Raw genomic sequence first — 12,246 nt, forward strand, 5'->3', positions numbered from 1 at the left:
CGTACAATAAAAATAATCAGAAGAGACAGAAACACAAGAAAGAAGGTCATGTGGGCCGGGCGCAGTGGCTCACACCTGTAATCCTAGCACTTTGGGAGATCGAGGTGGGTGGATTACCTGAGGTCAGGAGATCGAGACCAGCCTGGCCAACATGGTGAAACCCCGTCCTACTAAAAATATAAAAATTAGCTGGGCGTGGTGGCGGGTGCCTGTAATCCCAGCTACTCGGGAGGCTGATGCAGGAGAATTGCTTGAACCTGGGAGGCAGAGGTTGCAGTGAGCCGAGATGGTGCCACTGTACTCCAGCCTGGGTGACAGAGTGAAGCTCTGTCTCAAAAGAAGAAAGAAAAGGGGAGGGGAGGTCATGTGAAGACAGAGGCAGGGATTGAAGTCATACTGCCCACAAACCAAGGAACACCTGGGGCCACCAGTAGCCAGGAAAGGCTCATGGAACAAACTGTTTCCTAGAGACTTCAGAGGGAGCATTGCTCTCCTGACACTTTGATTCCTAACTTTTAGCCTCCAGAACTGTGAGAATAAGTTTCTGATTTTAAGGCACTCAGTTTGTGGTAGGCTGTGTTATGGTAGCCCTAGGAGGCCACCACACAGGGACTCAGGATTAAAGCCTCAGAGTCAGAACAGGCTGGGGTCCCAGGAACCCGGGGCTGCCACATACTCTGGTCTGATGATCTCCAGGCTTGCTTTCCATGACAGAGAAATAAGCCCTCGGCTGTGTAAGCAGTTATGGGTAAGCAAGTTTGATTCCTGTTTGGGGACCGGGTCCCACCTGCTGCCCACACACCTGGGTGAATTTTCCTGACCCCACTCCTCAGGCAGGCAGGGTCTCCACATCAAAGAGGGGGCGCCTGAGGCTGGCTGCCGGGGGGGGAGCCCTTAGTGCAGCTCTCCCGGCTTCGAGGCACCCCGATGGGGAGAAGGCAGTGCCACAATTGTCCTTTCTCAGCTGAGGACCCTTCCCATCCAACAAGGAGAGCACAGCCATGCTCCAAGGACAAGAGTGTCTTTACTGGAGTTGGAGAAGCCCCTCGATAGGGGCTTCTGGTTTCTGGGCTGTAGGTTTGTGAGGTGTGGGATCTTAAGTCAAAGGTGGGGGACTAAGGCAGGGTATCAGAGGGTGATGTCATCCTCGTAGAGGGACAACAGCAGCAGGACGGTCCAGCCGCCCAGCAGGCCCACGTTGTGCAGAAGGAAGAGGAGCCAGGGCCGCGGGTCCCGTACTTTCAACATCGCCGGGAGCTGAGGAGCAAGTGGGCACCGGGTCAGCGCCCCTGCTCAGCTCCTCTGCTCAGCTCCCGGCCCAGAGCAGCCCCTCCCCTCGCCATCCTGACCATGTCGCAGAGTGCTACGTAGAGGAACAGGCCGGTAGCCACTGCCAGGATCCAGGCCTCGCTCTCCTCGCCGACTCCAACCGCGAGTGCCACGTAGAGACCGGCGAAGGCCGTGAGCGCGGAAGCCAGGTTCAGCAGCAGTGCCTGGCGCACGGACAGCCCCGCGTGCAGCAAGGCCGCGAAGTCCCCTGGGACGGGTCCACATCAACAGCTCCGCCCTCCTATCTACATTCCCCGCCCACCTCCTTTCGGCCCCGCCCTCTTACAAGCAGGCCCCGCCCACCTGTTCCCGGTCTCCCCGCCCAGCCGTCAGACCCCGCCCGTCTCCTTCTAGGCCCCGCCCACCTGTTTCCAGTCTCCCCGCCCAGCCCCTGTGCGGCCCCGCCCATCTCCTTCCAGGCCCCGCCTGCGCTCACCCAGTTCGTGCGGCAACTCGTGGCAGAACACGGCCAGCGAGGTGGCCAGCCCGGTCTTCCAGGAGGACGCGAAGGCGGCGCCCACGGCGAGCCCGTCGGCGAAGTTGTGCACGGCGTCGCCCAGCGTGATCACATAGGGCAGTAGCCTCAACTCTGCGGGCGCAGAAGCCCGTGGGTTCGCGTGGCCTGTCCCCTACCGCCAAGCCTTGTGCCCCAACCGCTTTCCACACAAACCCCAGATCCCCCAGCCCTTCCGGGGTCGCCCCCTGGGCTCACCTGGGCTCAGTCTCCTGGGCTCAGGGTTCAGCAGCTCCGGGCTCTCCTCCGCCACCTGGGAGGAGCCTTGAGTAAGTCCCGCCCGGAAGTGGAGGAGGAACGCGGTGGGGCGGGGGCGGGGCCCCAGATCACCGAGGGAGGCAAACCGCAGGCCTGGAGTGGGGCTGGGAGTGTGGGCGTGGGAAGGGGTCCGTGGGAGGGGCTCCGCGTGGGGTGGGGCATCTGGCGCCCACTCACCAGGTCTGCGCGGGAGCCCTCGTGGGGCGGCTTGGGCTGCCGGAGCTCGCTGGGTGCCAGCTGCAGGGACACACCGTGGCTGTGGCCCCCGTGGCTGTGGCTGCTGTGGCCGCAGGGCCGGTCCTCCAGGTCCTGTGAGGGTAGCTGCTCAGTGTCCACCAGGCCCCCGGCACACCCACCCGCCGGGTACCTTCCCAAGAAGCCTGACCTCCGGGTCCCTGGGCAGCAGGAGGTTGAAGAGGTTCTCAAACAGGAAAAAGGCGTAGAGCCCGGCCAGCATAGCCAGAAGGCGCCAGGTGGGCTGTAGGCTGAGGCCCTCTTCTGTGTGTGTGTGCAGCCCCAGCACCTGGGGAGTAGGGGCGCTGGGCTGGGGGGTCCCAGGGCGCCTCCCACCAAGACCCAGGGAGAGAGGTTGGGGGTGGGGTGGGTAAGGGCCCGGGGAGGGCATGGCCTGGGAGTCCATGGTGGGGAACGGAGGGCCAGGGTCGAGGGTTTGTGGGGGCAGACCTTGGGCGTCAGATGCAGGACAGCGTCCCCAGTGAGTGCACCCACTGCCAGGCTCAGGAAGGTCTGCAGGATGTAGTGGGTGACCCCCCTGCAGCCAGTGCAGGTCAGCAGCAGGAGGCCAAAAACCGCGCAAAGGCAGATGAGCAGCGTGGCCAGGGAGCCATACAAATACCCTGGGGACGGGTGAGGCGGCTGTGAGAGCTTTTCTTCCAGACTCAGCCCCTGCTTCCCGAGCGTCGCTCACCAGAGCTGCAGACGGTCAGTGTGGGCCAGGACCTCACTCAGGCTGACGCTCCTGCCTCAAAGCACCACTCCCCTCCTGGCGACGCCACCTTCCCCTGTGTCTGCTGTTTCTACTTCCAGCCCCTGCTCATTCTCTCCATCCCTCATCCTCGGCAGCCACTCCTTCCTCCCTACGTGGGCCCCACCTCTGCGCTGCCAGCCCAGTGTCGGCGTGGGCACTCACTCTCTGCCTGGGTGAGCTGGTCCTGGGCAGCGGGCCTGGGCTGGGAGGTGCAGGCTCCACTCAGCTGCTGTTGGAGCAGGGCAGGGCTCAGTTGGGCCCAGGCCTCCGGGGTCACCCCAGCCTGTTCCGACAGTCCATACACAGCCATCACATCCGTGGCACTCAGGCATACCTGGGGAGTGGCAAGACAGGCTCAGGGACCTGAGCAGACCCCAGTGGGGCCCCATCTTACCCCAAGGCGCAGCTCACCGTGTCCCACACACTGGAGCTGTTGCTGGAGGTGATGAGGGGCACAGGGTCCTGGCCGTTGGCTCCCCTGTGCTGATGACTGTGGTCGCTGTGGGCCTCCCTGCCCACCCCCAGGCGCTGCATCAAGGCTGACAGCTCTGGCAGGGAGAAGAGTTGGCACTGAGAATCTGTGTGGGCTCCAGCCCTGCCCCCCAGGGACATAGAGGCTGGGGACTTGGGGGTGCCCCCTCCACAGCCCAGCCCAGGCCTCACCGGCCAGCGTCATAGGGACCTCGCTGCTGTGCTGCTGGAACACAAAGTCCACGAAGTACTGAGGGCTCGGCAAGGCGTGGAAGCAAGATCCGCTCCTGACGTGGTCCAGCAGGGCAGCCAGGACGCTGCCAGCACTGCCCGGAGCCCCTGCCCCTACCGCCTCGTCCAGCAGCTGAGGGATATCTACGCAGGCCTGGGGAAGAGGGTGCCTCCGCCTCAGCCTTTGGTGTGACCTTGCATCCAGCTCTGCCATCCACCCCGCTGCCCCTGTTTGCATCTCCCACCCCAGCTACAGAATCTGCCCCCACCAGCCCCGCCCCTCCCTGGAGCCACAGCCCTCCCTGCCGGGCTCAGCTGCTTCAGGCTCCCACTCAGGCCTCTGGGTTCCTCCCTCACGAGGCCCCTCCTGGGGCTCCTACAGGCTCCCAACTGCCCAGTCGTGAGCCCCATGTTGTGAATCCCCAGCTGGAGGCCAACTCCCAGGCGTCTCCCCAGGTCCCCAGGCTCCCTGAAGGCTTTGCAGCCAGGCCAGGCCCCCTGGGCCGTGGGGCCCTCCTCACCCATTCCCCTGGTCTGCCTGGACGCTCCCTCACCGTCTTAGGGGTCTGGCCAGCAGCCCGGGCCTGCATCCTCTGCAGCAGCCAGCTCAGGCCCGGGGTCAGGGCCTTGGGGCTCTCAAGCAGGGCCAGGAGGTGGTCTGCATGAGAGGCCCAGAGGCCAGCCTGAGCGTCCTCACACGTGCCCTCGGGGTTGCTGAGGTACAGGACGGCGGCGGCACTGAGGCGAGCGATGTACCTGGCCTCCAGGACCGGGCCCGGGAGCAGCCCTGGCCCCTCAGGCTCGCCCAGGCCCAGGGCGTCCTCCACAGACAGGCACTGTGGGCAGAGATGGGTGAGCAGGGGTGCTGGGTCCACCAGGGTGGGGAGAGACAGGCCTGGCCAAGGGGCTTCCCCGCGGGCCTGTTTCCTCTCCCTCTCAGGTCCAACAACGTCCACCATCCTCTCAACCCCTTGCACCCTTCCGTCTCCACAGGCCCCTGTTCTGCTTCCCCAACTACAGGGGTGCACGAAGAGGGGTCCCCAACAGTGGTCCCCCATCCCCAGGGGACTCCCCTGGAGCCACTGCCAATTTGACGGCTGAAGGCCGGCAGGGGGAGGTGGCCCTGGGGTCCTGGGGAGAAGAGGGACTGTGTCCCTGGAGAGGCAGGCCTGTCTGCCCTCATGAGCAGGAGGGTGGGCTCTGGCCTGCGGGGAGGGCCAGGGTGCCCAGGTACTGCTGCTGGCCTCCTCTGCCTCTTGGAGTTTGCCCAGGGCCCTTTGCCGCCAGCTGGCAGGGCGGAGCAGGCGGGAAGAGGCCAGGGCTGGGGGACCTGTCGGGTGGGGCTGTTACCTTTCCACACGGCCCGTTGGCGCAGTGCACACGGTCCGCCAGCGTATTTAACAGGCTGCTCAGAGCCTCTTGATCCAGAGCGCCCTGGCCAGAGGTGAGCAGGCTCAGCAGACCAGCAGGCGGGGACGCCGTCGCCGTCGCCGTCACCGTCACCACCAGCACAGCTAGCAGCAGCCCCAGCTCCAGCGAGACCAGGGACGCCATACTCAGCTCCCAGTGTGCTCAGTGGGTGTTGCTGTGGCCAAGGCCCAGTGCTTCTGGGCTGGCTGAGGGCGGCTTTGCTGGGGTTGTCCAGGGCCAGACTGGGGCTGGGCTAGGACCCGCCCGGGCTGCATGAGGACCTCTCCCAGGTATTCCTGCAGAGCTCTGTGATTGGCTGCTGGAGATGCCTGGGTTAACCATTCCAGCGGCAGATCCTCCCCAACAGCCTGGAGCCACTGCCTGTGGGGGGCGAGGGCTGGGCCCCGTCCCCTGGACAGGCAGCCTGGGTGGTCTTTTTTATTTTTTGAGATGGAGTTTTGCTCTTGCTGCCCAGGCTGGAGTGCAATGGTGTGATCTTGGCTCACTGAAACCTCCGCCTTCCGGGTTCAAGTGATTCTCCTGCCTCAGCCTCCCAAGTAGCTGGGATTACAGGCAGTGCCACCACGCCCAGTTACTTTTGTATTTTTAGTAGAGACAGTGTTTCTCCATGTTGGTCAGGCTGGTCTTGAACTCCCAACCTCAGGTGATTCGCCTGCCTTGGCCTCCCAAAGGGCTGGGATTACAGGCGTGGGCCAACACGCCAGGCCAGCCTGGGTGTGCTTCTGTCCTCTGCCTGCTGCCCCCCAAGCTGTGAGGCAGTGCCAGGGTGTCCCCTTCTGGCTCTCCATCTGGGGGCTGCCTCCAAGCTGGAGGACACAGGGCAGAGGTGCACAGATGCCCCCAGAGCCTGAGAGCTCCCAGGTCCCTGCCTCTGCCCCTCCCAACAGAGGCTGCCCAGACAACCTCGCTGGCCCCTGTTGGGGGTGGGGACATGGACCTCCCTCCTCCTGGGTCCTGGGCTGTGGTCCCTGTTGGGGACTGCGATAGAGTCAAATGAACTGAAAAGGTGCCTGCTGCCTCATGCTCCCTTAGGCTGGAGACAGCCCCAGGAAGCTCCAACACAGACAAACAGGGAGATGGACCTGGGCCCTGGCAGCCACCTGGCCGAGCTTGGGTCAGGATAAGACTGGGGCAAGACCCCAGCTCTAGCCCCGGGGGCAGGGAGGCTGTGGCTCTCAGCCCTGCCCTCTCTGTGGGCTCCCTCTCTGGCCTTTGAGCCTAGAGGCCTTATCTCTACTGTGGTGGTGATGGCAGGAAGTCTGGGGGAAGGGGAAGGCAGATCTCAGGGCAGCTTTGCCTTCTGAAGGGGGAGTCCAGATGCCGCCTCCCACCCGGTCCAGCCAGCCTGACCCTGAGCGTTGTGGGTGGGGCTGGGGTGGGGAGCTGGGTGCCTGAGGCCCAAGGACTCTGTCCTGCCATGCACAGGGCGGGACGGGGCAGGGTGGGCATTAGGCCCAGTGTCCTGGGGTCAGGGTGCTTCCCCTGCTGGCCTCACCCTGCCAAGGGGAGGATCTCATGGTGCCCCTCTGGCTGGGCCCACCCACAGTGGTACCCTTCTGGGGGCCCTTAGGGGAGTCTGCCCGGAGTGGAGATCCTGCCGGGGGTGGAGAGCCTGCCGGGGGTGGAGACCCTGCCGGGGGTGCAGACCCTACCCGGGGTGCAGACCCTGCCGGGGGTGGAGAGCCTGCCGGGGGTGCAGACCCTGCCGGGGGTGCAGATCCTGCCAGGGGTGGAGATCCTGCCGGGGGTGCAGATCCTGCCGGGGTTGGAGACCCTGCCGGGGGTGGAGATCCTGCCGGTGGGGGGAGACCCTGCGGCGGGGGGAGATCCTGCCGGGGGTGGAGACCCTGCCGGGGGTGGAGATCCTGCCGGGGGGGGGGGGAGACCCTGCCGGGGGTGGAGATCCTGCCGGGGGGCGGAGATCCTGCCGGGGTGGGGGGGAGACCATGCCGGGGGGGGAGATCCTGCCGGGGGTGCAGATCCTGCCGGGGGTACAGATGATTTCTGGGTCCCAGGACCATGAGGGGGCCGCTCTACACACAGCCGGAAGATGCTGTGGACCCAAACTGACCCTTTCTCTCCCACACCACCCCAGGACCAATGGGCTGGCTGGAGGCCACCCATTCTAAAATAGGCTCAAGGGCCTATTTTAGCTTCAGGGCAAAGGTCTTGGCCTGGGCCTGACTCTGTGGCCTTCCTCAGCTGCCTCCCCAGTAGGCCTCAGTGCTGGGCTACAGGCCTCCTCCATTCCCTCCATTCATGTGACCCCACCCCTCCCAGCAGAAACTCTCTTCCGTAGCCCAGGAGCAGCTGTTGAGGCTTTCACCTACCCATGCCCCAGCCTGAGGCCAGCTTCCCCAGAGCAGAGGGGTTGCACTCTCCTGCCCCTCAGGCCCACTCTCATCCAACAAGCTCACTGCAATTGGCCCATCTTAAAAACAACACTGGCCAGTGACGCTGGCTCACGCCTGTAATCCCAGCACTTTGGGAGGCCGAGGCGGGTGGATCACTTGAAGTCAGGAGTTTAAGACCAGCCTGGGCAACGTGGTGAAACCCGAGCTCTACTAAAAACACAAAAACAAATTAGGGCACCCTGAGTGGTGGTGGGCGCCTGTAGTCCCAGCGACTCGGAAGGTTGAGGCAGAATTGCTTGAGCCCAGGAGGTGGAAGCTGCAGTAAGCCATGATCGCATCATGCACTCCAGCCTGGACAACTTGGCAAAACCCTGACTATAAAAAGAAAAAAAACAAAAAACATAAGCCCATGTTCAATAGCAGCATTATTCAAAAGATGGAAGCAACTCAAGTATCCAAACATGCATGAGTGAACACATTGTGGCTTATCCACAGTGGAACATGATTCAGCCTGAAAAAGGAAGGAAACCGGCCTGCGCCGTGACTTGGATGCGCCTTGAGGAGATTGTGATGAGCAAAAGCAGCCAGATGCAAAAGGGCAAGGACGGTGTGATCTGACTGATGTGAGGACCCCAGACAGTCAAATTCATGGAGACAGAAAGTAAAAAGGTTTTGGGAGGCCGAGGCGGGCAGATCACCTGAGGTCAGGACTTCGAGACCAGCCTAGCCAACATGGTGAAACCCCATCTCTACTAAAAAATACAAAAATTAGCCAGGCATGGTGGTGGGGTCCCAGCTGCTCAGAAGTCTGAGGCGGGAGAATTGCTTGAACCCCAGAGGCAGAGGTTGCAGTGAGCCAAGATCACGCCATTGCACTCCAGCCTAGGCGACAGAGCAAGACTCTATCTTAAAAATAATAACAAAAAATTTAAAAAAAAACAAAAAACAGGCCGGGCACAGTGGCTCATGCCTGTAATCCCACTACTTTGGGAGGCCAAGGTGGGCGGATCACCTGAGGTTGGGAGTATAAGACGAGCCTGGCCAACATGGTGAAAACCCGTCTCGGGCCGGGCGCGGTGGCTCACACTTGTAATCCCAGCACTTTGGGAGGCCGAGGCGGGCGGATCACGAGGTCAGGAGATCGAGACCACGGTGAAACCCCGTCTCTACTAAAAATACAAAAAATTAGCCGGGCGTGGTGGCGGGCGCCTGTAGTCCCAGCTACTCGGAGAGGCTGAGGCAGGAGAATGGCGTGAACCCGGGAGGCGGAGCTTGCAGTGAGCCGAGATTGCGCCACTGCACTCCAGCCTGGGCGACAGAGCGAGACTCCGTCTCAAAAAAAAAAAGAAAACCCGTCTCTACTAAAAGATACAAAACTTAGTTGGGCATAGTGGCAGGAGCCTGTAATCCCAGCTACTCAGGAGACTAAGGCAGGAGAATTGCTTGAACCCGGAAGGCAGAGCTTGCAGTGAGCTGAGATCACACCATAGCACTCCAGCCTGGGCGACGGAGCGAGACTCCATCTCAAAAAAGAAAAAAAAATTAAATAAATTTAAAAAATACATGCCTGGCACCCAGTGGCTCACGCCCGTAATCCTAGTACTTTGGGAGGCCAAGGCAGGCGGATCACCTGAGATCGGGAGTTTGAGACCAGCCTGACCAACATGGAGAATAAACCCCATCTTTACTAAAAATACAAAATTAGCCGGCCAGGCACGGTGGCTCACGCCTGTAATCCCAGCACTTTGGGAGGCCGAGGCGGGCGGATCACGAGGTCAGGGGATCGAGACCATCCTGGCTAACATGGTGAAACCCCGTCTCTACTAAAAATACAAAAAATTAGCCGGGTGTGGTGGTGGGTCATGTAGTCCCAGCTACTTGGGAGGCTGAGGCAGGAGAATGGCGTGAACCCGGGAGGCGGAGCTTGCAGTGAGCCAAGATTGCGCCACTGTGCTCCAGCCTGCGCAACAGAGCAAGACTCCATCTCAAAAAAAAAAAAAAAAAAATACAAAATTAGCTGGGCGTGGTGGCACATGCCTGTAATCCCAGCTACTCAGGAGGCTGAGGCAGGCGACTCTTGAACCTGGGAGGTGGAGCTTGCAGTGAGCCGAGATAGCGCCATTGCACTCCAGCCATGGGAACAGAGGGAGGCTCCGTCTCAAAAAAAATAAAAAACAAACAAAAAAACAAAATTAGCCGGGCGTGGTGGCACACGCCTGTAATCCCAGCTACTCAGGAGGCTAAGGCAGGCAACTCTTGAACCTGGGAGGCAGAGGTTGCAGTGAGCCGAGATCGCACCATCACGCTCCAGCCTGGGCAACAAGAGGGAAACTCAAAAACAAACAAACAAATACAAAACTTAAGCCAGGGTGGTGGCATACCCCTGTAGTCCCAGCAAGTCAGGAGGCTGAGGCAGGAGAATCATTTGAACCTGGGAGGTGGAGGCTGCAGTGAGCCAAGATCGTGCCACTGCACTCCAGCCTGGGTGACAGGGCCAAACTCCTTCTCAAAAAAAAAAAAAAAAAGAAAGAAGGGTGACTGCCAGGGCTGGGGAGGGGGAGAATGCGCGTGAGTGTTTAATGGGGATGGAGCTTTACTTTGTTTGGATGGAAAAGTTCTGGAGGTGGACGGAAGGAAGGAAGGAGGAAAAAAAGAAAGAAATGAAAGAAAAGAAAAGGAAAGAAAGAGAAAGAAAGAAAAGAAAGAAAGAAAGAAGAAAGAAAGAAAAGAAAGAAAGAAAGAAAGAAAGAAAGAAAGAAAGAAAGAAAGAAAGAAAGAAAGAAAGAAAGAAAGAAAGAAAAAAAGAAAAGGAGGAAGGAAGAAAGAAGGGAGAGAGGGAGGTAGGCAGAGAGGAACAAAGGGAGAGAGGCCGGGCATGGTGGCTCATGCCTGTAATCCCAGCACTTTGGGAGGCCGAGGCAGGAGGATCACCTGAGGTCAGGAGCTCGAGACCATCCTGGCTAACATGGTGAAACCCCCTCTCTACTAAAAATACAAAATTAGCCGGGTGTGGTGGCGGGCACCTTTAATCCCAGTCGGGAGGCTGAGGCAGGAAAATCGCTTGAACCCGGGAGGTGGAGGTTGCAGTGAGCCGAGATGGCGCCATTGCACTCCACCCTAGGCAAAAGAGAGCGACTCCTCAAAAAAAAAAAAACCAAAAATCAAAATGACCCTCCCTCGCCACCTGCCCGCCTTGACACACACGTTTCTGGGTGCTGGTCCTCCCTCGAAGCACCCCGTACCCACATGTGCCTGTCAAAGACATCAAGGCCCCACGGCCCGACCTGACAGTACCCTTCCTCAGCTCCCTCGGGTGCCCTGGATCCTGCTGTCCTGGGGGCTCTTCTCTGGCTCCTTGGTCAGTCTCTTCCCACTTCCCACAGCAGTGCCCCTGGCCAGTCCTCCGGCTTCTTGGCAGGATTCAGCCTCCCTCTCCAGCCACTGACGTCATCATCCTGCTTGATGGCCCCCCTTGGCCGTCTGAGAGGCAGCCCCCACTCAGCCTGTGCACAGAGCCCACCTGCCTCCTCCACGACATCCCAAGCCCCCATGGAACACCACGCGACTTGATTTTCACCATCTGCCTTTCTCTACACACCTCATTCCATTGGCTCTAGATGCCACAGATGTCAGGCGGTTCTGGCGTTCTCAGCCGCTGAGAGAAAAATGCTACAATGGCCGGGCGCGGTGGCTCACGCTTGTAATCCCAGCACTTTGGGAGGCCGAGGCGGGTGGATCACGAGGTCAGGAGATCGAGACCACGGTGAAACCGCGTCTCTACTAAAAATACAAAAAAACTAGCCGGGCGTGGTGGCAGGCGCCTGTGGTCCCAGCTACTCGGAGAGGCTGAGGCAGGAGAATGGCGTGAACCCGGGAGGCGGAGCTTGCAGTGAGCCGAGATTGCGCCACTGCACTCCAGCCTGGGCGACAGAGCGAGACTCCGTCTCAAAAAAAAAAAAAAAGAAAAATGCTACAATGACACCCTGGCATGTCCCTTGTCCTGATGGTATAGTTGCTAAGATGTGAAGCACGTGGCTCTTGGAACCGTGTGGTGTGTGGTCTGCTGCTTTCCCCTGGGGGCAGCAGCAGGTGTGCAGCACATGCTGTGAATGGACGGCGTCCACCACCCGCTGCCTCCCCACCAGGCCCAGCCTTGACTCTTGGGCTTTGCCCAGGGGCTTGGGGAGAGGCCCTGGTGGTGGGCATGACAAACTCCCACCCAATGAGTCATGGGCTGGAGCTGCAGGTAAGTCAGGAGTCCTGGGCTAGGGTGCAGTCATCTGAGTGGAGAGGTGGGCGTGGAGCAGCTGACAGCATGAAGTGCACCCCGCCTCTGAGCCCGGCCTGGCCTGGTACGCTGGGACCTGACTGCATTCGGGAGACGTGGTGCTGCCCTGGGCTTCGGTGAGGGGTGGGGAGGGGTGGCAGGCAGCCTCAGCCTCCCCCGTGGCCAGAGTCAAGCCACGCCTGGCCCAGGTGGTGGACCTGTTCTCCAGGCCTCTGGGCTACGGAAACGCTCCTGCCTCCCATTATGTGCCCAGGCAGAGCCCACCAGGGAAGCAGCTGTCACTGAGTGATGCAGGCCATGAGGGATGCAGTGGCAGGGACAGAGCCAGGGCCGGGCCACCACACAGGTCGGGGGAGGGTAGGTGAGAAGGGCTCTATGCTGA

General features: G+C 60.7%; 1 protein-coding gene across 3 annotated transcripts; it reads right to left on the minus strand.

Moving 5' to 3' along the window:
* Positions 1-1,005: 1,005 nt before the first annotated feature.
* Positions 1,006-5,834, minus strand: SLC39A4 (solute carrier family 39 member 4). Of its 3 annotated transcripts, XM_055284884.2 has the most exons (12): positions 5,142-5,834; positions 4,346-4,627; positions 3,753-3,945; positions 3,501-3,637; positions 3,252-3,423; positions 2,786-2,958; positions 2,487-2,624; positions 2,279-2,410; positions 2,042-2,096; positions 1,766-1,918; positions 1,350-1,537; positions 1,006-1,257 (listed from the first exon to the last, which is right to left on the minus strand). In XM_055284884.2, exons 1-12 carry the CDS (start codon positions 5,343-5,345, stop codon positions 1,129-1,131), a joined length of 1,956 nt encoding a protein of 651 aa, XP_055140859.1. In that variant the 5' UTR covers positions 5,346-5,834; the 3' UTR covers positions 1,006-1,128. The 3 variants fall into 3 exon arrangements, with proteins under 3 accessions (XP_055140859.1, XP_055140860.1, XP_063499136.1); XM_055284885.2 differs by lacking the exon at positions 4,346-4,627; XM_063643066.1 differs by lacking the exons at positions 2,487-2,624; positions 3,753-3,945; positions 4,346-4,627; positions 5,142-5,834 and having other exon boundaries at positions 3,501-3,733.
* Positions 5,835-12,246: the final 6,412 nt, after the last annotated feature.

This window comes from Symphalangus syndactylus, chromosome 7 (genome assembly GCF_028878055.3).
Source record: "Symphalangus syndactylus isolate Jambi chromosome 7, NHGRI_mSymSyn1-v2.1_pri, whole genome shotgun sequence".
Lineage (NCBI taxonomy): Eukaryota > Metazoa > Chordata > Mammalia > Primates > Hylobatidae > Symphalangus > Symphalangus syndactylus.